This window comes from Zeus faber (genome assembly GCF_960531495.2).
Source record: "Zeus faber genome assembly, chromosome: 11".
NCBI classification, from domain to species: domain Eukaryota; kingdom Metazoa; phylum Chordata; class Actinopteri; order Zeiformes; family Zeidae; genus Zeus; species Zeus faber.
The window spans coordinates 17,415,088-17,436,085 of NC_137205.1; the positions used below are offsets into that span (position 1 = coordinate 17,415,088).

Here is a 20,998-nt window from a genome sequence, read left to right on the forward strand (position 1 = left end):
GAGCCACACACAACCTTACTGTACTGTATGTAGCGTACTGTACCGCATACTGGGTCACTGCTCTGGGTTGTTCGGTGTCACCGTATTGCTGCGCCGTACTGTTGTATACTGTGCTGTATTATCCCACAAACACTACCTCACTTTATTCACATGCCACTTTAATGCACATATACATATGCATATATTTATACACATAAACAGCCTATCCCATATACATAAGTCCATCCCATATACATGAGCCTATTCCCTTTATCTATTCTGTACCCCCACCCTGCACTACCCTTGAGTTCTCATTTTATTTCATTTTATTCCATATATTTTAATTTGATTCTCTAGCATTCGACTTACTGCATTACGTTTCAGGAATCAGTTAGTTGGTCAAGTAGAAATTCCTAGGTAGCTCCTGTGTTCAGTCTCGGACATATTGTGCGTAATCACCGGCTGCATTGCGTTGACATTTCACTGCATATATGTATGAAAGTGTGTATACGTGTGTGACGAATAAACCTCTTGAATCTTGAATCTTGAATACATTACAATCCAGGTTATGTTTATTCTGAAATAACAAGTATAAGTATCGCCTAATTGGTAATAAAAACAAAGAGTACGGGGGGGCGGTATTAACCCTAATCAGCTGGAGCACAACATGACTGCTTCTACAGGGGAAACCTGAAACGGGGCCACGCCAAAGCCAAGGCTGAAGGAGGGTTCGGCTTTAGCTTTAGCCCTGACATGTTTTATTCGGGAGAACGTATTTTTGAAAAGGTTGAGGTATGACTAAAAATAAATAAATAAATAAAAAAGGGAGACACTAAATAAAAGTCTATATAAGATACTTTAGAGGAACGGAAAACATTCATCTCCAGGGGCCCCTGGAAAAAGGGATTTAAAACATGTCTCAAACGCGTGGCTCCTCCCGGAGCTGGTGACGGGGCGGGGCGTTGCGGGCGTTGCGTGCGTGCGTTGGGCGGGCGGGCGGAGCTTCAGAAAGTTTTTACAGGAAACTGAGGAGACCGAGGTGCTGGCAGGACACCACGGAGCACTGCGGGCCAGCGGGAGTCGCCTCTTCTTTTTGTTTTTCTCTCCGTCCACAGGAGGGGGGATAACGAAAGAGAAAACATGGAAAGCGGCGCCTATGGGGCCTCGTTGGCTGGCGGGGCCTTCGACTTGGCCAGTTTCGTCAAGCAACCCCAAACGATAACGCGCTTCTGGAGCTGGGTGAGTGTTTTTGTTTTGTTGTTTTTTTTTTTAATCGGAGGTGAAGCTAGCTGGAGTTAGCCAGCCGTCACAACCGAGCTGTGGCACGGAGCTCCGTTAATGTCAGAAAGACTTGTCAACGGGTCAGTCGCACAAAGCGGTTTCGTTACATGTCGTCGTCGTCGTCGTCGTCATCATCATCATCATCATCATCATCATCATCATCATCGTGTGTGTGTATGTGTGTGTGTGTGTGTGTGTGCGCGCCTAATGATACTAGTGCCTGTACTGTGAGCGAAGCTAACGTCACGTCGCTGTCGCTGCACCACCTGTTGGGCCGTTGTGCTGCGCCGATGTGGGTTTGTTGACACTAGTTTTTGTTGACACTAGTCTTTGTTTACACCTGTGTCTCCAGGCCGGGGACAAGAGGCCACTCTTGTGCTTCCTACCTTCACCCTGAGCGTTGGTCTTTAAGAATGCATTGAGTTGCTCACGGACGCATGGAATAAAATAATGCACACACACACAAAAAAAACAAAAAACCTCATGTAGGGAACTTCATACAATATAATCAATCTTTACCGTGCTGAGTGGTTCTGCCATCCAACAGGTGCATGTATTGGGACCGTGATACAAGGAAACGTCAGTATTTTTTTAACAGATCTAATTCGCACCGCAGTATCCCGCTCAGCAATGCGCGAACACATGGTAATCCCCTGCTAGTCATGTGACAGGCCGCACACACGCTCCAGTGGAGCTGTGGGCCTGCCATACAATTGCTATCTGTCTGTCTGATTACATTTATTTTGGTTGTTGTTTCTCAAAGAGTGTGCCTCCAGGTCCCTAAAATGTCTTAAGTTCAGTTTTCCTAATATTAGGCCCTAAAAGTCATTGTCTAGTCTACAAAATATATATTATCATGTGTTAATTGAAACATAATGATTTGATCAGGTTTTATTTATGCATATATATATATTCTATGGTTTACTGATATGTCCCAATACCTAATCACTTACCGGATTATCTGACCTAAAAGAAACTGTTATAAATACAGTTCATAGAGTCATCTAGTTCATAAAGTTTCCTGTTTCTACCCAATACCTACCTCTGCCGTATTCCAAAAAAATACTTTTATAATACATAACCCTTAATTGAATAAGACGAGAGGGAGGATTTGTCCAAAAATCTGTCTAGAAATGGTCTTAAAACATATTAAATCTAACTCTGATACCTGCAGGCAGCCTGAAGAAAACCCAGAGGGTAAAATGAAAATGAAAGCACTTATTCCCAATGTGGTCCTCGGTTTTAAAACAGCCATGATATTCCAGTAAAACCGTAGCGGACTAGACAATGCGGACAATGTTAATGAATCTATCTGTCTTTCGTTTGCAGATTTTTTCCATTGTGGTTTTTGCCACAATCACCGGAGAAGGATACATCAACAAATCCACAAAAGAAGATGCCAAGTGCATGTTCAATGAGAACGACAGCGCCTGCAGTTATGGAGTGGGAATCGGCGTTTTGGCTTTCCTCGCGAGCGTCATCTTCATCATGTTGGATGCCTACTTTCCACAGATCAGCAATGCCAAAGAGAGAAAGTACATCGTTACTGCCGATTTGGTCTTTTCTGGTGAGTTATTTTATCATTAGCGTGAAGCCACAAGATGGGCTGGATAAGGTGCATAAAAAGAGAACCAGTTATTTATCCTAAACCCAAAAGGAAGTTGGTGCCTACCCAAGTCTGTGACAGGTGGTTGTTTCCTGTGTTTCGAGATGACAGTGCTTTTGTGATCTGGTGGCGTTTCAAACTGTGCTGATCCTCTGAACGGCCAAACAACAGAAAAATATGCCTTTCAAACTTCATCTCTGAATAGAATATGAAATTGTAATTGTATGAGTTACCCGCAGCAGCAAAACAGCTTACAAAAGGTTACATTTCTTAAAGTTTATTTCTTGCTTGAAATAAACTTCCTGCCCCTATAAACTGCTTTTATGCCTCCGCGCCAGCAACATGATTTTGGTCACCCTGTTGTACACCTGGCTGAGATGATCCATCCAGCGGCTGAATGAGCTGCCAGTCTGCCGCAGCTCGTTGTAGAGAGGGTGAGAGATTGTCGTTGCACCATGTGACGAAGCTCTCCATCAGTCCTCTGTGCTCCTCTCTAAAAAACTGTTAATATAAATATTAAAAAATTTATATATAAAGTCATAGTAGTCAGTAATAGTCTGGAGTCATACTTGTCAATATAGTAATAACTTCCATTTCACCAAAAAATACACTGAATACCTTTCATTAAATTCCTTCAAAGTCTTCACTACGTTATGAGTCTGGACAGACGTGGATGTCAACCACGACTCGACTGGTTGCCGGAGGCATACAACCGTGACGTGGTAATTCTAGTTTCATATATTGTTTATTTTTTCTTCCACAAACCAAATTCTTGCAGGAGTCTGGACTTTCCTGTGGTTCATCTGCTTCTGCGTGCTCACCAACCAGTGGTCCAACACCACGGACACGGCCGCCGTGGCCGCTGATGCCGCTCGAGCCGTCGTGGCTTTCTCCTTCTTTTCCATCCTCACCTGGGTGAGTCTTTTCTTAATGTCACCCAAATCCTGCCTGCAACAGGACATAAACCAGGGCTCTTATCAGGTCCACGAGGTCCTTGAATTTCGTCCGCAGAAATGTATGTACTGGAATACCTTGAAAATGGCCCCTTTTGTGCTCAAGTACTTGAAAGTCCTTGAACTTCATATTGAAATGCCAAAATGAAGCCGGATAAACTAGATGCACAGTTGTGTGAGTCTCTGTTTGACGGATTTCTGTTTGCACTTTTTTTTTTTAACACTCAAATTGTGTTATTTCTTAACGCTGTGCCTCTGTCCTCTCAGGGTATCTTGACTTGCTTGGCCTATGCAAGATATCGTCAAGGTGTGGGTAACCTGGACCAGGACTACAGAGATCCAGCAAGTGACCAAAATGCGTTCCCGCAGCCCTATCCGCCATACCCCAGCAGTGGTCCAGAGGGCTACCAGCAGTCGCCCTTCACCCCCAACCAGGACCGTCCTGCGGAGTACCAGCCTCCCACGTACTAAAGGCCTGGGGTCCTTCTACGTGACGCAAACAGGATATTTTTTTTAATTAAAAAGTTGCCAATGGTTTATTTAATTAGACTATTTTGCACTCCATACTGATTGTTTTCATTGAAAAAGGCTATTATTTTAATTGTTTAAAAGTATGAAGGATGGCTTACTTTTTTTTATTGTTTTATTTGCCTTTCATTAAAATTTACAAGTTATAGATTTACGGCTACATCCAAGAATAGATGTACACAGATATTAAAATGTAATGCTTTTGACCCAGCAGAGGGGACACATCTATACCAAAACAGACATTACGACTTCTTGCCCTGATTTTTGAAGAGGACCACTTTCGTGCTGTTATATCAAACACTTATTTGAGACAAGGGGTCTGGGTCTGTTCATTTGCAGGAACAAAACAAAACAAAAAAAAAAACAACCTAATACGTGTTTGTTTTTTTTGTTTTTTTGTTTGTTTGTTTTTTTCCCCCCACTGAATTTGTGCCTAACATGCCTCATGAAACCCATGTGCCAAACTCAACTGACATAATTCTGGTATTTAGTGCTGAAAATTAACTGTCCTGCATAAAGGCATTTGTGTTGTTGGGTCAGTGTTCACAAACCCATTCATTATTTATTGGTTAGTGTCTAAAAAAAATTTTTTTTTGACAAAACGACATAGGTGCCTTACAATGCAGTAAACCACTGAACGTGTAAACGGCTTTTGTGCACTGATTTTTATTTTTTATTTTTCTTTGAGGCAGCATATTGCGTAAGGCAAAAATGTATATGTGCTTCGAGTGTTTGGATAACATACTGCTGCAGTCAGTGTATATAAGGGTGTATTTTGTTTTGTATTGAGGGTGGCTCCACATATGACTTGTATGTATGCTACCTCTGAACAGATATGCAAGCCTTCGAAGGTTTTACCTTTTTTTTTTTTTTTTTTATTGTTTTCAACCACAGTTTGTATGGGGGGGGGGGTCGCTAATACAATATTCTGAAATGAAAGATGGTGTATTTATTAGCTTTATTGATCAGTTCAAGCTTCACAATGTGGGAAATGACAATCATACTTGGTATTCGTGCCTTTGATGCTCAGAGCTGTGTTCTCTTTGTCTTGTGCCACACAACTGAGACGGCATTTGCTCATTCTAACTATTTTGACTAGTTCCCTTTAAACTGTATTTCAGGGTGTACTGTGTGTTACGAGATCTTTGCCAAATAAAAACGACACGTTCTGAAACAGTGGGTGAGCCATGTTCTGTTCATTCTACTCACAACGGGGCTTTCCGTGAGGGTAATGTGCCTTCGCCAAATATTTGCATGGCGGTTTAGCTGATTATGTGAAGGAGCCACGTCAGCCTTTTGTGGATTGTATATCTCAAGATGAATACCCATTAATGTACACATGAAAGGATACCCGCGTTTTGACACATATTCCATAGCTGAAGCATGCAAATTAATGTTTTAGTGTTTCATTTTGACCACATCATTTTCCTCAGCTTGCTCAAATTCTGCGTCGGGTGTAAATTAGATAATCATTGTTAATTGCGTGGTAGTTCTGGAACGTCTACCTTTGTTGCAATAAACATGGACCGGGACACAACGGGTTAACTCCCCGTCCTCAGGCTGAGGCTTGACAGCCGCGGCGGCACCACCGGCGGGTCCACGATCGGTTTGTTTTTTTTGCTGTTTTTTCCACCCACCCACCCCCCCAACTCGAGTAGGTGTGGTATAGGTGTAGTCAAACTATTCTAGTCACAGTTTGACTTGATTCCACCGAGAATATCCCAGAACGCGAACAATGCACACATTGACACTTTTACGCGACGACCCTCGAACGCACCAGATGGTCCACTCGTAGAGAGTATTATTTATTTTTTTTAACGGTGCTTTAAATGCAAAACTTTAACATCAAACTTGTAAAAAAAAAATAATAATAATAATAAAAATAAAGGTTTTTACATCCGCGAGGTTTTCCGTCCCAGACACCTTTTGATATAAAATCGATAAATGTAACTTTGAACATATTAGGTAACATTTTGGGTATACGCGACGGGATTACGAAACGTGTTTTGTTTTTTTTCCCCCCCATTCTCTAAGACTCGGAACGCACCGTGAAAACGGCCTGTTCCGCGTTTAGTTGACGGACGTCGACGGCGCCGACAACAATTTAAGCAACAAGCACTAACCAAAGCTCACATAGTTTGTCATGAAGAAGGGAAAAAACAATCATCGGCAAAGAGAAGGTCATTTCGAGCGATATCACCAAATCATGCTGCGCGCCACTGTAATGCCAGAATTCTGTCATTCCGAGCACTGGCAATGATTGTCGGGGAGAAAATGGACGCCCCGCTGTACGTTTTGTGTGGCGAGTTTGTGCGTTCTACAAGCGGTGACCGGGGTCTGTTATTCCCGAGCAGATCAGATCGAAGTTAGGCGTGTTTTCAAATTAAACAAAAACAAAAACAAAACAAAACAAACCAAAAAAAAACCGAGCGACCTGCCGCGAAATCCCATCCCGAGTGGCCGTCTCTCCACGGCAAGCCGTTTCTACCGTTCGCACCTTTCCAGAATTAGGAGGTCGGATTTTAACTGGAATTCCGATTTATTTCTTCCTTTAATGGGAACCCAGCATCGTAACGTCTATCTGACGTGACAGATGTTGCGTTTGTCCTATGCGTGCATATACACTATCGAATAAAAGAAAAATAAATGAACGGTTTAATGTCCGTAAAGAAAGTGTACGTTGAAAAGTGTGTGAAGTTATTTTAAGAGATTTTTTTTTTGGGGGGGGGGGGGTTGCCAATTTGAAGAGTAAATTTGTAATATAAAAAAATATATATATATATTCACAGCAGCCACGTATAATCCCGTTGGAGGAAAGGAAATTGTTATGAACAATGAAAACGTGAATGCGTTTGCAGAATATACGTCAAAAAAATGACACAGCCAAAAGTGAGCTGCGGGACCGTTTCTGGGTGTAGTTCACAGAAGGAACATCTTCCATCTCACACGTCTTTTCGTTTGGTTAGAAAATGTTTATTAGGGGAATGTCTTTCACCATATTGGTTATCAGTATTATTATTATTATTATTATTATTATTATTATTATTATTATTATAAATACAAAAAATAATACATTGGTTTTCTTTAATTCATTCTGTGTAACGGGAAAATAATATTATGCTTTTATATATATATTTTGAAGACTTACCGACTTTATGAAACATTCGACTTTTAAAAGAAAGAGAAGCACGTAGGGAGTGGACTCGTGGTGCAAACGGAAAATGGAGTGGAAAGTGGAAATGTTGCTCATGTATGTGAAACGCCGCCATCAAAACAAGTCAACGAAAAGCGTGTTGGACGCCGTCGCGCCGGCGTTGCAAGTAAATAAATACATGCGCGTGTCTGACGTCATCGCATCATCCCGGAAGTAATGAAGGACGAAGGGGCTGGCGACGAGGAGCAGGAGACACGGAGCGACATGCCCCACTCCACCGGGGACACCGCCGGACTTAGCATCGCCGATATAACATCTTCGGTAAGTTAGGGGCAACTGTGTATTCCACCAACAATAATAATAATAGTAACGATAATGATAATAATTACCAGATTCCTCCAGAGATGTCTGCTCTCCTTGAGCTGTGACGTGACGTCACGCCGTGAACTGTTAACTATCTCGCATCTTTGCGGTTGAGAGAGAGGAACTGAGAGCCACATAAATACAAAAGAATGTTGCATGTAACGTAAAGTACACCAAGGAACGGTTGTCAGCGGACGACCCAAAAATATTTTCTACCAACTTTTTTTTTTTTTTTTTCCCAATCAACAATCCTCCTTCTTGACGCGGGGCGTAGCGGGCAGTGTGTGGTACAGCGATCGGACGTCGATATCGCGATGTGAGATTAGGTATCGTCTGGGCTCTGGCTGGTACAATGTAGATTATTATGAATATTATTAATGATTTTGAAATATTCCTTGTGTGTAAAGCAGAAAGCACCAGTAACCCCTAAAATATTATCGAAGGCTAGTTATTATAATAGGCTTAGTATAACAGATATAGATACTTCCACCAGTGCTGCACTGGTGTCAAGGGTTCTGTTGCTATACATTTTTAATTTCAATGAGGTGTTTCATGGTGATTATGAATAATGCTATCGAAATACATAGAGTTATTTATAATCATAATCTATACCAGTAACCTATCTTGTGCATATGATCTCATTGTGTATCTTGAACCGTCCAAACGTCTTCAGACATGATGGAGTTCATCCAAACGTTCACGGATCACGCCTCCTCGCCTTAAACATGGAACGCACGCTGAAATCTTCTGTTCGCTGCTGATGTTTGGTGAGTCCGATCCACTCTGACATTAATGACTGTCACTCTGCTCTACAAATTCCTGTACTTATAAACCATAGACCAAAATTATGTAACTTCCCTGTAACATACAGGAATCTAAACAATTTACTACCGGTACAGACTCAAACTCTCAGTACCCCGCAAAGCCATGCACCCAGAACAATGAAAGTGTCTCTATTAAACGTAAGGTCACTAACTAACAAGTCATTTTTAGTTAATGAGCTTATAGGTACTCATAACCTGGATTTCGCTCTATTAACTGAGACCTGGCTGGATAGAAATGGCTCAGTCGCTCTCACTGAAACAGCACCTCCTAATTTCAAGTTCATCCAAACCACTAGAGCTGACCAGAGAGGCGGTGGAATAGCTGCTGTCTTCTCTGATGTCTATACCTGCAAGGAAATCCTCCTCAGAGAATTCACGTCTTTTGAACACCTTGCTATATCTATAAACTGCAGTGCCCCGATTTGAATCATCGCTGTCCAAGGTCTCCGCGGATTATGATTGTGTAATTATCTCAGATGATTTTAATATTCATGTTGACAATCGAACAGACCCAGATGCTCATCACTTCATTACCCTATTAGAGGCATTTGACCTCACTCAGCATGTTTCTGGACCCACCCTCAATAAGGGGCATACTCTGGATGTAGTCATATCAAAAGGACTAAATATCACTGTACCCTCTGTCATGGATGTTGCTATTTCAGATCACTGTTGCATTTTCTTTGACGTGTCTGCTCTTCCTGTAGAACAGAGGGGGTACCCGAACAATTAAAAAAACGTATCATTAACAATAATACCATTGAAACCTTTTAAGAGAATTGTAAATGAGTTACCGCTGTTCAAGGCATCATCAACTGGGGATCCTGTGAACAACTTCAACTCCAAAATACAAAATATCACTGATAAGATTGCACCTGTTAAAACGAAAAACATAGAAAAACAAAAAGCCCCCTGGAGAAATGGAGCAGTTATTAGGCAGCTTAAGAGAGGGTGTCGCCAGGCAGAACGAAAATGGAGAAAGACAAATCTTCAGGTTCATCATGAAATTTACAAGGATAGACTCAATTGATACAATATATAAATTAAACAGGCCAGACAGTCTTTCTTCTCTAAAATCATTAATGAAAACCTCAACAATAGTAAAGTGCTCTTCTTCACTGTCGATTGACTTATTAATCGACCATCTACAACCCCGTCAGAGATCTCCATTGAAAAATGTGAGGAGTTTGCTACATTCTTCAGTAACAAAATTATAGCTATCAGACAGAATAATAGTGCCTCAACATCCAGAAATAAACCTACCCTTCAGTTCCCCAGTAATGTGACTGCTGCCATGTCTCAGTTCATCCCCTTAGACGTAAAAAGACTGGACGATATTGTTGGCCAGCTCAGGTCCTCCACCTGCTGCCTGGACCCCCTCCCTACCACATTTTTCAAAACAGTTTTTAACTGCCTAGCACATGAGGTATTAGTAATTTTAAACGGCTCTCTTCAATCAGGTATATTCCCTGCAGCATAACGAGTAGATTGGACTACTGTAATGGCCTATTCACCGGCCTCCCGAAATCAGCTGTGCAGCGTTCTCACGTTCTCAAAATGCGGCTGCACGCGTTCTCACTGGGACAAAAAAGTTTGAACATATCACGCCTTTTCTTAGATCTCTACATTTGCTCCCCGTCAAAACTAGAATTGATTTTAAGATTCTGCTACTTGTATATAAAGCTTTAAATGGCCTTGCACCTCAGTATATAAAATAAATGCTAATTATACAGGAACCAGCAAGAACTCTCAGGTCCACAGGCAGTGGTCTTTTAACTATCCCTCGTACCAACCCTAAAGCAGGAGAAGCTGCTTTCTGTATCTCTGCCCCAAGTAAATGGAACACCCTACCGAGGGACCTGAGAGAGGCCACCACACTGAATACTTTTAAAAGCGGGTTGAAAACCTTGCTGTTCGCTACAGTCTATGACTGTCTGACTGACTGACTGACGTCTGTCTGTCTGTCTGTCTGTCTATGTAACTGGTGCCGGTGCTGTGGCTGCTGCTAACCTTATACCTAAGCTTAACCCTCGCTTACATTATGGCTAAAATTCAGCATCTCTAACCCTATACCCTAACTTAAACACATCTAACCTTATACCTCAACTTAACCGTCTCTAACCTGAGTGACTTCTCCAGTTCCGGTGAGAGCTACCACTTCCGGTTCCAGTGACTTCTCTGCGTGTGCGTTGCTGTTGTCTTTTTTTGCTGTTGTTTCTTGTTGCTGCTGCTGGAGTTGATTTTGCTGCTGCTGTTGTTGTTGTTTTGTGGCTGCTGCTGCTACTGCTGCCATTTCTGTTGCTGTTGTTGTAGTTTCTGTTGCGATATTACAGTGGGAGGATTATAAGAAGGGTGTGTCTTCGGAGAGATAGTCAAAAGGATCTCCCTCCCGAGGTCAGGATGAAAAACTTGACCCGTAATTTTGGGACACTAATTAAAGGACCGTGACTGGATTAAGATGAGATGGTGCACACGGTTGAAATTTCTGATTCCGGTGAGGGCTACCACTTCCGGTTCCGGTGACGTCTTTTCTGTGCTTTACTTTGTTGAGATGAGATGGTACACACTGTTGACTCAATACAGATGAGGAGATTTCTGGTTCTGGTGAGAGCCACCACTTCCGGTTCCGGTGACGTCTTCGCTTGTGCGCTGTTGCTGTTGCTGTTTTCGTTGCTGCTGTTGTCTGCTGCTGGTATTGACACTGCTTGTGTTGACGCTGCTGCTGCTGCTGCTGCTGGTGCTGTTGTTGGTGGTTTAGGTATATACGTTATACCTAGACTTAACTCTCGCTTACCTTATACCTCAACTTAACGTAACCTTATACCTCGACTTAACCATCTCTAACCTGAGTGACCTTTCCAGTTCCGGTGAGAGCTACCACTTCCAGTTCCGATGACGTCTTTGCGTGTAGGTTGCTGCTGCTGTTGTTGCTGCTGGTGTCGATGTTGCTGCAGCCGTTGTTGCTGTTTCTGTGGCTGTTGTTGCTGCTGCTGTTGTTGTTTTCTGTTGCTGTTGCTGCCACTGTGGTTGAAGTCGCTTTTCTTGTTGTTTTTGTTGTCTTTGTTGTTGCTTTTGTTGTTGCTGTTGTTTCAGGGGCATTCTTTTGTAATGACCGGCTGACAACTACGTTATTGCTTTCTTTTTTGTATTTCTTTGTAAACTGCATTGTGTTGCCCTAGTATGAAATGCGCTCTATAAATAAAGTGTGACTTGACTATATTCTATTCTATATTCTATATATTTCATACATTTGATTATTCTTGTTTGGCTTCATTTGGCTATTTGTGTATGTTTGCGTATTGTATTGTTTGCGCAAATTGTATTTGATTTGTAACTATTTTTTATTCATTTTCTTTTACTTTTTATCCTATTTTATTTTATTTTTTTGAAAGACTTCATTTTGTAATGCTAATCGTCTATAGACATGCGGCAATAATCAACATGACAAATCCCTAGTACATGTAAATGCGCCTGGCGAAATAAAGATTCTGATTCTGATTCAGTGTCCCGTGACTATAATACTTCCACAGAACAACACAGGTTTAAAACCGTTGCAAATTTCCCCTGTTCCCCACCTGCCCGCCCAGCCCTACAGCACTTGAGTGAAGTATTTATGACAGCCCGGGTATTCTCTACCCATTTCCAAATGTTCCAAACGAGGTACCGATGTCCCCGCTATGCAGCCGTATAACCAATATGGCCAAGTCGGAGCATACCAAAGGACTGCTTTGGATTAAGCGGGGTGTGCCTAGTTACGTTAGGGAAACAATGCATTTGAAATAAACCAACCAACCAAGCCTTCCAACAATAAGGTGTGTCCAAGATATTCTGGATTGTCCCCGTGCCACCAGGCGGGTCAGACTGGTGTTCATATCAAGTCCTGTGGCGGTCAGGTAGATTAAAAATGCCGTGGCCTGATTGATTACTTCCATTGCGAGTCCTGGGTTTGTTTATCTTAACACGTAGACGTTCTGACTTGGGCTGCTATGTAGATGCACTCCTTGTTTTATGGCAAGTGTCTCTTGTTATTCAGCTTCTTTATGCTGGAGCATTATATTTATATATTTGAATAGTGCTTTCACTGATGGTATGAAGATAATCAAAATGAATATCCATTAATGTACTCATTGACGGGAAAAAGGACACAAGGTGTATTTTCAAACACATATTCCATAACTGCAAATTTTTAGTAGTTTTACATTTAGATTTTGTCTGCCATATGATTTTCTCTGGTTGCAAAAACCATGTCAGGTGTGAATAAGATAATGGGGAGTGTGTGTGTGTGTGTGTGTGTGTGTGTGTGTGTGTGTGTGTGTGTGTGTGTGTGTGTGTGTGTGTGTGTGTGTGTGTGTGTGTGTGTGTGTGTGTGTGTGTGTGTGTGTGTGTGTGTGTGTGTGTGTGCGCACACACACATTATTTATATATATATATATATATATATATATATATATAATGGGCTGCTGTTTGCTCGGGCTGCTCATATGAAAGAGCCTTTGAGTGGAGGCAGCTGCCCTGCAGGTTGTCAGAGAACTCAGGTAGAGTTCCCAAAGCTGTTTTATTTAAGTAATGATGGTCTTTTTTTTTTTGGCTGTGTGCCTTCACACAGCCAAAAAACACATAACCGGCCCACACGCTCAGTCTCAAATATTTTCTGTAGAACACCAGGATATAGTTATCACATCAAAAATCTAGTCTTCAGTGCGTGCTTGTTGTTCGTCCTTTCCTTACCAGATTTACTTTTGACTTCAGCCTACATTATTTTTTACTGTCTATCTTTCAACGCCCTTTATTTTTATTTTTACTTTTTTTCCGTTCAGGTTACGGTCTGTAGAATATTGGTTTCACCACGGCTCTAGCTGACGAGCGGCGTATATCCTGTTCTACCTGTTCATATTCCCTGCCCCTCGCTCCCTCCCTGCATGGGCCACTCCCAGCCTCCACGTGGACGCGGCACACAGGTGACCCGTCCTGCCCCAGTATCCTGTTTGCAGCGGCATCGTCCCGTTAGCAACCTGCTGCGTGACTTATTATTCATTATTCATTATTCATTTTCTGAGCAGCTGACAGATATAGAAGGCGTCTGGAAGTTTGGGGATCTTGCTTTTGGTAATCATAGGTACGTCTCTGTTTTTTTGTTTTGTTTAATCATTGTTGTCTATCGTAACCGTTTTAGCTCCAGCCTAATAAGCGGCGTTTTCCAACCAGTTTTCATACTTTATGATCTTTGTTTTTCCACATGGTCATGGTTGGAAATCGCCCAAGTGTTGATAAAAGCTGCTTATAATGGAATTCCTCTGAAGTACATTGTGGTCACATGACTGGAACTGGCTGGACCTTTGGGCAGTCACTGTGGTACTGATCAAATCTGTCCGGGAACCTCATAGGACCTGGAGACAGGTTATTTAAAGTTATTTGTACTATGTCATTTGCGACATACTTCACCCCTTGCAATTTGAAAAGCATCGTTGCTCACCTTGCATGGCTAAACGGTTTGAACATATTTCATTTAGTCTGTCGCTGGTGGTTATTTGTCACATACGGTCCTATAAATATGCAGTGAAATGTCATGACAGCCGGTGATTACGCACAATAAGCTCTAAAAATGCAAAAAAAAATACAAAAAAGTGCGAGAGAAACGGCATGTGAGACGCTGCCGATTTTAACCCCTATCTGCCACTTCTCACACCAAGGCCACAACAGCCTGGCCAAGCGGCTGTCATTGTGCTTGCTTTTGGTAATCATTTCGTAAATGATGCACTACAAGAACAATGCTTTAATTCAGCTGGAACACACACACACACACACACACACACACACACAATGATGGCTAGGTAGACTCGGTACTGACAGACTGTCACTATCCTCTCCGTGCGACGGCCTCCCCCACTTCGCAAATGAAGCGCTGACTTTAAGTAATTCACTCTTGTCTTGAATCTTTTTGAGGCACTGCACAACATCTAAACCATGAAAGGTTTCCAGACGTTCGGAACAATTGTTGAGGAAAACAATGTTTGGAAAAGTTTCAGAAACGCTTGCTGGCTCTTTTTGTGTTACAGCCCAGCTCAGTATGGGAAAGAGGAAGTGACATAAAACCGGTATTAGCTCGTAACATAAAAGTTATTTATTAACAAGGAATTCAACACAAAACACGAGAGGGGAGCTACAAAGGGGAGAAAAAAAGCGGCCAAATAACCAAATATCGCAAAACAGTGGCCTCTTTAAAGCAAGAGCTACACCTATCTTTATCTAAAATAAACAAAAAGGGAAAATAAAGCCTCAGTGTCTAGTTCTTACCTTGCCAAACAACCAAGAACAGTCAAAACAGAACCCCTGCACCTAGTGTGTCTAACAAAGAAAAAGAGTGTGTGTGTGTGTGTGCGTGTGTGTGTGCGTGCGCGCTGAATAGGACCCTAAACCCGGCCCAGGTGGTCCAACTAGTGCCTCAATTAAGATTTAAATGGAGCCTTCATGGAGTCTCCACACTGTCTGGCAGGGGGGGAGGAGCAGGGCGGCACAGTGGCGGAGCTGCGCACATTAAGTCGCAGCCGCCCCGGCCTTGACAAGCGGGTCAAACATTTGCAGTTTCAATTCCCTAATTGAAGCGTCCGGATTGGAGTGCTGGACCGGGTGCCTCTCCAACCCGGGATCACCGAAGAAGCCAACCAGGAAGTGGGAGGAGCAGCCGAGCCTTTGGACAGGCGGCGGCAACAACAACAGCAACAACAACAACAAAACACTACACGGGGTTACGCACATATACACACAAAGCGGGATTTGGCGGCAGCGGCAACGCCCCCTCCCCTTAAGACGTAAACACACATACTGTCGGCGGTCACCCTACATCCTGGACAATGCGTCGGCCAACACCTTTTCTGAAACCCTCTTTGTGAAGAGCCTCCGAGTTGTGATCTCGCGCGGCCAGAGCCCACCGCGTGAGACGCCGGCTGTGGTTGCACATGCGAGACGGGAAGGCGGTTAATGATCAGTGAAGATTATAAGAGGCAAGGGACTGTGGACATTGATTAGGTGTCTTTGATTTGGTTCGGTTCATCGCAAGACGTCGGGCTGGTGTTCATTCTTAGCCCCGTGAGGCCCAGGAATGTTTAAAACGACACAGCCTGAAGTCCTCTATTGTGAGTACTGGATGAATTGATTATAACATCTCTACATTCCGTGCTTCTTCTGCGTGTATGTGGATACTCCCCTTGTATTATGGCGAATGTCTGTTGTTGTTGTTGTTGTTGTTATTATAGTATTATAAGCTCCTGTGTACTGGTACATTGTATTAATATATAGCGCTTTAACTGATTATATGAAGGAGCCTGCTATTTGTATAACTATCTATTAATATCTCTCCATTAATGTACACATTGACAGAGAAAGGATATATTAAATATTATTACATACTTTAAATAAACAAATACTATTTCATTGTATCTGGTGGCCAAAATAATGCCAATAAGAAAAATAAAGAAATATATTTGTTTGCGTTTTTTCGACTTTTGACCTAAATCTCGTCCGAATCAATTCCAATGGGAGGGAAGAATTGAATCCGTCGCCTAACAATATAATCTTATAAACGAGGACACTATCTGTCTCACCCCCACTACAGCAACACCTCTGATGTGTGGGTTTGAAGTCCTAATCACGGTCTCTGGTCAGGTCAGGGAGTCTTCGCCTCCCGGCAACAAAAACGTTTCGTTTTGACGGAAGCGGTGACCGTAAAACCCGAGTTCAGACACAGTACGGAAGCTGTTTGGAGCGTCTTGGCGGGGAGGGAATGAAAAGCAGAATCCTACGGGGCTGTTGTGGACCGCCTCCGGAGATTGCCCCTTTGGACTTGACGGTAATACTCAAAGTGTAGTCAAAGTTCACCACCATTGTAAGAACCCTTAGTCATTGTGCGGACAATGTCCTTGATGGCCGTCGGTGGCAGTCTATCGTGAAGACAGCGTGCTATTTGAGATGTCAGTGGCTCCGTCCTCTGGCAGAAGCAGAAGAAGGGGTAGGCATGATTCAGGTTTTTCTTGTTGGCGCTGGCCGATTGCCATTACTTTAGGGACTCCGTAGAAATGCTTCACAAAATCCTCAGCATATAAGTCCATCTAACTTGAGGGTTTTGTTTGTATTATATCTACCGGTGTAATTAGGCACATTTTATTCTAACTTTGCTGTGTGACAAAAAACAATGATTTCTCGATGGGTTTTCAGCCAGCTGTCGGTACAGTACCTAATGGAGAGCACAGGCCATAAGGTTGTTGCCGTAATGGGCAGCCGTTTGACCTGCGACCCTATTATGAAAGAGCCTTTCATCAGAGGCGACTGCCCTGCAGGTTGTCAGAGAACTCGGGTACAGTTTCCCGAAAGCTGTTTTACAAGTAATGATAGTTTTTATTGGGTGTGTGTGACCTTTTGGGGCTGGCAGGGTATTCATCCAGGCGTTCAAAACAATTTTTTCGAAACATAAGGAAACGTTTAATATCGGTTACCGGCTCGGCCGGTTCTGCATTGGCATGCGCTGGCGCGAGCTTCCATCGGAGCGGACTGCCCTGTGACGGCTAGGTAGATTTAAAAACGACATGGCCTGTTGCCTTCTATTGTGAGCACTGGAGTGTTTTATTTTAACGTCTCTACGTTCTAAGTATTTTTATATATTTGAATAGTGCTTTAACTGATTATATGAAGGAACCTGTCAACTGTGGACACTTCCTGCCGCCTATTGTTACTGGTTACATCAATTGAGGACATTGATGATTGACATGCACGCGTGTGGACACTGTGTGCATGTCACCCTTTCCTGCACACGTTTCATCCACAAGCTTTTTTTTTTTTTGTGTGTGTGTCTGTGTTTTTGTTTACTTTTGTTTATTTTGACTGAAGATATTCCTGACTTCTAAATCATCTGTGCTTTTGAAACATGAAAAACACAGAAAACAAACAAAAAACCTTGCATATGTTTTGATCAGTGGCGTAAGGGATCGCGGTTGATCCGTGATCCGTACGGATCACCCCCCATGGTTCAGCTCGCATGTGAACCGCGGTTCAATTGCAAAGTTGAACCATCGTAGTGGACTTGATTTGTCCACTTGGGGCAGAACAGAGACTGGCAGCTTGTGAGAAGTGGGGGTATGCGGTAAAAGAGTAGTTAGCCTTATGGATATGATCTGGATTGTGATATCAAAGGTAACATCATAATAAACACAAGGGGCGATAATGCTGTAGTCCAGATCCTTTATTGAATAACAACAGAGGCTACTGTCGGCCGTAACCACACCCAAACACAGACTGGCTCACACTCAAGCCTGGCTCTCGTTCCCCACTCCCAGCCAACGAGTTGCTACAATTAAATAATGTTAACAGGAACACAATGCTGTGATTCGATGAGTTGAATGAGGAAAAAAGTCAGATTAGAGAAGAACTGACGCAGTGGGTGGAGAAAAGAGACACACCTGCAGTGTGTTGAAAATACTCCTACAGGTCCCAAGTGTTTCTTTTATCTTTGAAACCACAAAGCCACAAAAATATAACATTATTTATCTTGATTCAACTCGACTGGCCTCAAAGTTACTAATTGAAAAACAAGTGTTTTCTTTACAAATCAAGACTCGATAGGGTTAGTGCTGGGAAAAAAAAAAAAGTCTGAATCGCATCGTGTATTGATAGAGAAACTACAACAATGACTGTACCTCGCTTAATTCTCAAGCGATTTTCTTGAAATTTAGTTTATTATTAACGTGAGACATTGAACATGATACTGTTACTGAAATTAAATTCAGTTACTGGGGGCAGATCTAATCATATTAATATAACAATTTAGTATTGAATATTTTATATATTTTACGGGTTTTTTTTCTATAACATTGGACATCTGGAATGTTGTTTTTATTCAAACCCATGGCTAAAAGTTCCTTGCTTTAAGTGTTTTACAGAATAAATGGAAAGCAAAGTTATATTTGTTTCCCCCTTAAAAAAAAAAAAAAAGTATTTATTTATTTATTTATTATTTTTTTGCTGATCCCAAAAAATGATCCGATTCGTGACTCAAAACAGTGATGCGATCCGGTGAGTTTTGTGATCCGTTGCACCCCTAGTTTTGATAGTATGTTGTCACCATCATGACCACGCCCCATCATTTATGACCTGCATGCTCACCCTGTCTCCTCTCTGTAGGCCCCTCCAGGTCCAAATGCGTCCTGCCTGCTTCCCCAGGCATCTCTCAACTGAAGCACAATGACTCTATGAATCCTCTACGCATCTCTGTCGGAGGGCTCCCAATGTTGGCCTCTATGACCAATAGCACTGACCCCCGTTTCCGCCTGAAGTGTCGGCCCATCGCGCTGGCGGCCGTCGCCGTGGCCCTGGTGCTCCTCATCTTCATGCACCTGAATCCCGGACTGAACCCCCAGCCCTACAGCTCGCCCAGCGGGAGGGCCGGCCGCACCAGCCCCAGGCAGAGCGAGGCCCGCTACAATCGCACGTATCCCCTGAGTGCCCCCGAGCGCACGCTGCAGGGCACCCGCTACCGCATTGCCGTCATTGCCGACCTGGACACCAACTCTCTCAGCGAGAAGAAGTTGACGTGGTTCAGCTACCTGCGGCATGGCCACCTGTTCGTCTCGCGGGGCGGTGACAAGGTAGCGGTGGAATGGGATGCGGACAAGGTGGTTTTGGAGAGCCATCTGGCGGAGAAAGGCAGGGGGATGGAGCTCTCAGAGCTGGTCGCGTTCAACGGGAAGCTTTACAGCGTTGATGACAGGACCGGTGTCGTCTACCACATTGACGGTGACAAGGCTGTGCCCTGGGTTATTCTACCAGACGGTGATGGGAGCGTTGCCAAAGGTGTGTATTGCCTCTTCCTACCGACGTCAATGAATGTATGGAAAGCCCTCTAAATTGTGACTAATTTCTTTCTCCGGATAGGATTCAAAGCCGAGTGGCTGGCAGTAAGGGATGAACACCTGTACGTCGGGGGTCTGGGAAAGGAGTGGACAACCACCTCGGGGGAGTTCGTCAACAACAACCCGGAGTGGGTTAAAATTGTGGGCTACAGAGGGGACATTCAGCATGAGAACTGGGTTCCCAAATATAATTTCTTGAAGTCGGCCGCCGGGATTAAACCACCAGGTGAGGAGGATGTAAAGAGTTTTCCCAACAAGCGCCTTGCCTACAAGGAGTGTCATTTCCTTTTGGGGTTAAAGTGCAATTGTGCTGACTTTTTAGCCTTTTACGGATTTCCCTTTCAGTTCACGCCCGTGCTTTCTGTATATATCTCCGTTTGCCTTTTGAGCGCGACTTAACACCGCGTATCCATCCGCGTCCTCTCAGGCTACCTGATCCACGAGTCGGCGGCCTGGAGCCACGCCCTGCAGCACTGGTTCTTCCTCCCGCGCCGCGCCAGCACGGAGCGCTACGAGGAGACGGCCGACGAGCGGCGGGGCTCGAACCTCGTCCTCAGCTGCTCGCCGGACTTCGAGGACGTCACGGTGAGCCGGCTGGGTCCGCAGAACCCCACGCACGGGTTCTCCTCCTTTAAATTCGTCCCCGACACCGGCGACCAGATCATCGTGGCCCTCAAGTCCGAGGAGGACGCCGGGAAGGTCGCCACGTACATCACGGCCTTCGCCCTGGACGGACGCGTCCTCCTGCCGGAAACGAAGATCGGGGACGTGAAATATGAGGGTGTGGAATTCATTTAGATGGGGGCGCGACGACGTGACTATCTCTTGGCGGCCGCCCCGATGTGGTTTTCTGCCCTTTTACAGTCGGATTACTGTATAAGTGAAAGCTGCTTTTTCCATCCAACTACAGTAGATGGGGGAAAGGGTTGGCTGCTGTCTCACATTGAATCTGAGACGACAAGCCTCTGCAATGTGATTATAAGACGTTAGAATGACTGCTCGGAGAATGCAGAGTCTGTTGTGGACTTGGCCCGTCCGGGAAATGGAAACGTGCCAGCGATAATATTTTTAATCTTTGTTACTTGCCAAATGGTGTCCCTGCAGAGTACTGTAGCCTTCCTTACAATGAATGTACAAATGTCTGATTAGAGAAGACTGTGACGCCCGATTTACATGCATACCGTGCACATACCACACACTCGAATGAAGATGTTACGTTCTCATCCTCTTTGGTCTAACTGTATACTGTATAAACCGAACGGGGACCGATCTTTTTGTCCTCACAACTCCAAATGTCGCATGAAGGACTTTTTTTCTTTCCGTGAACAGGGAATCGTATGTAACTTCATGACATGTCTGGTGATTTTGAGTAAAAGTCAAATCTCTTTTGGGAAATTGCTTTTTCTCGTCGT

General features: G+C 43.6%; 2 protein-coding genes across 3 annotated transcripts; both read left to right on the forward strand.

Moving 5' to 3' along the window:
* The first annotated feature begins 1,014 nt into the window (after window positions 1-1,014).
* syngr2a (synaptogyrin 2a) lies at window positions 1,015-5,339 on the forward strand. Its single transcript, XM_080008817.1, has 4 exons — window positions 1,015-1,218; window positions 2,590-2,827; window positions 3,645-3,781; window positions 4,087-5,339. The coding sequence occupies exons 1-4, from the start codon at window positions 1,120-1,122 to the stop codon at window positions 4,288-4,290; spliced, it is 678 nt and encodes a 225-aa protein (XP_079864943.1). The 5' UTR covers window positions 1,015-1,119; the 3' UTR covers window positions 4,291-5,339.
* A 2,009-nt stretch (window positions 5,340-7,348) lies between these two features.
* Window positions 7,349-20,975, forward strand: cant1a (calcium activated nucleotidase 1a). Of its 2 annotated transcripts, XM_080009146.1 has the most exons (5): window positions 7,349-7,822; window positions 8,538-8,631; window positions 18,859-19,527; window positions 19,609-19,812; window positions 20,014-20,975. In XM_080009146.1, the coding sequence occupies exons 2-5, from the start codon at window positions 8,625-8,627 to the stop codon at window positions 20,382-20,384; spliced, it is 1,251 nt and encodes a 416-aa protein (XP_079865272.1). In that variant the 5' UTR covers window positions 7,349-7,822; window positions 8,538-8,624; the 3' UTR covers window positions 20,385-20,975. The 2 variants fall into 2 exon arrangements, with proteins under 2 accessions (XP_079865272.1, XP_079865273.1); XM_080009147.1 differs by lacking the exon at window positions 8,538-8,631.
* Window positions 20,976-20,998: the final 23 nt, after the last annotated feature.

Coding starts and splice junctions, on each gene's coding strand:
- cant1a (XM_080009146.1), top strand. Junction 19,528..19,608: donor TGATGGGAGCGTTGCCAAAG/GTGTGTATTGCC, acceptor TTCTCCGGATAG/GATTCAAAGCCGAGTGGCTG. Junction 19,813..20,013: donor CGCCGGGATTAAACCACCAG/GTGAGGAGGATG, acceptor GCGTCCTCTCAG/GCTACCTGATCCACGAGTCG.
- syngr2a (XM_080008817.1), top strand. CDS start 1,120: ATGGAAAGCGGCGCCTATGGGGCCTCGTTGGCTGGCGGGGCCTTCGAC. Junction 2,828..3,644: donor TGCCGATTTGGTCTTTTCTG/GTGAGTTATTTT, acceptor AAATTCTTGCAG/GAGTCTGGACTTTCCTGTGG. Junction 3,782..4,086: donor TCTTTTCCATCCTCACCTGG/GTGAGTCTTTTC, acceptor CTGTCCTCTCAG/GGTATCTTGACTTGCTTGGC.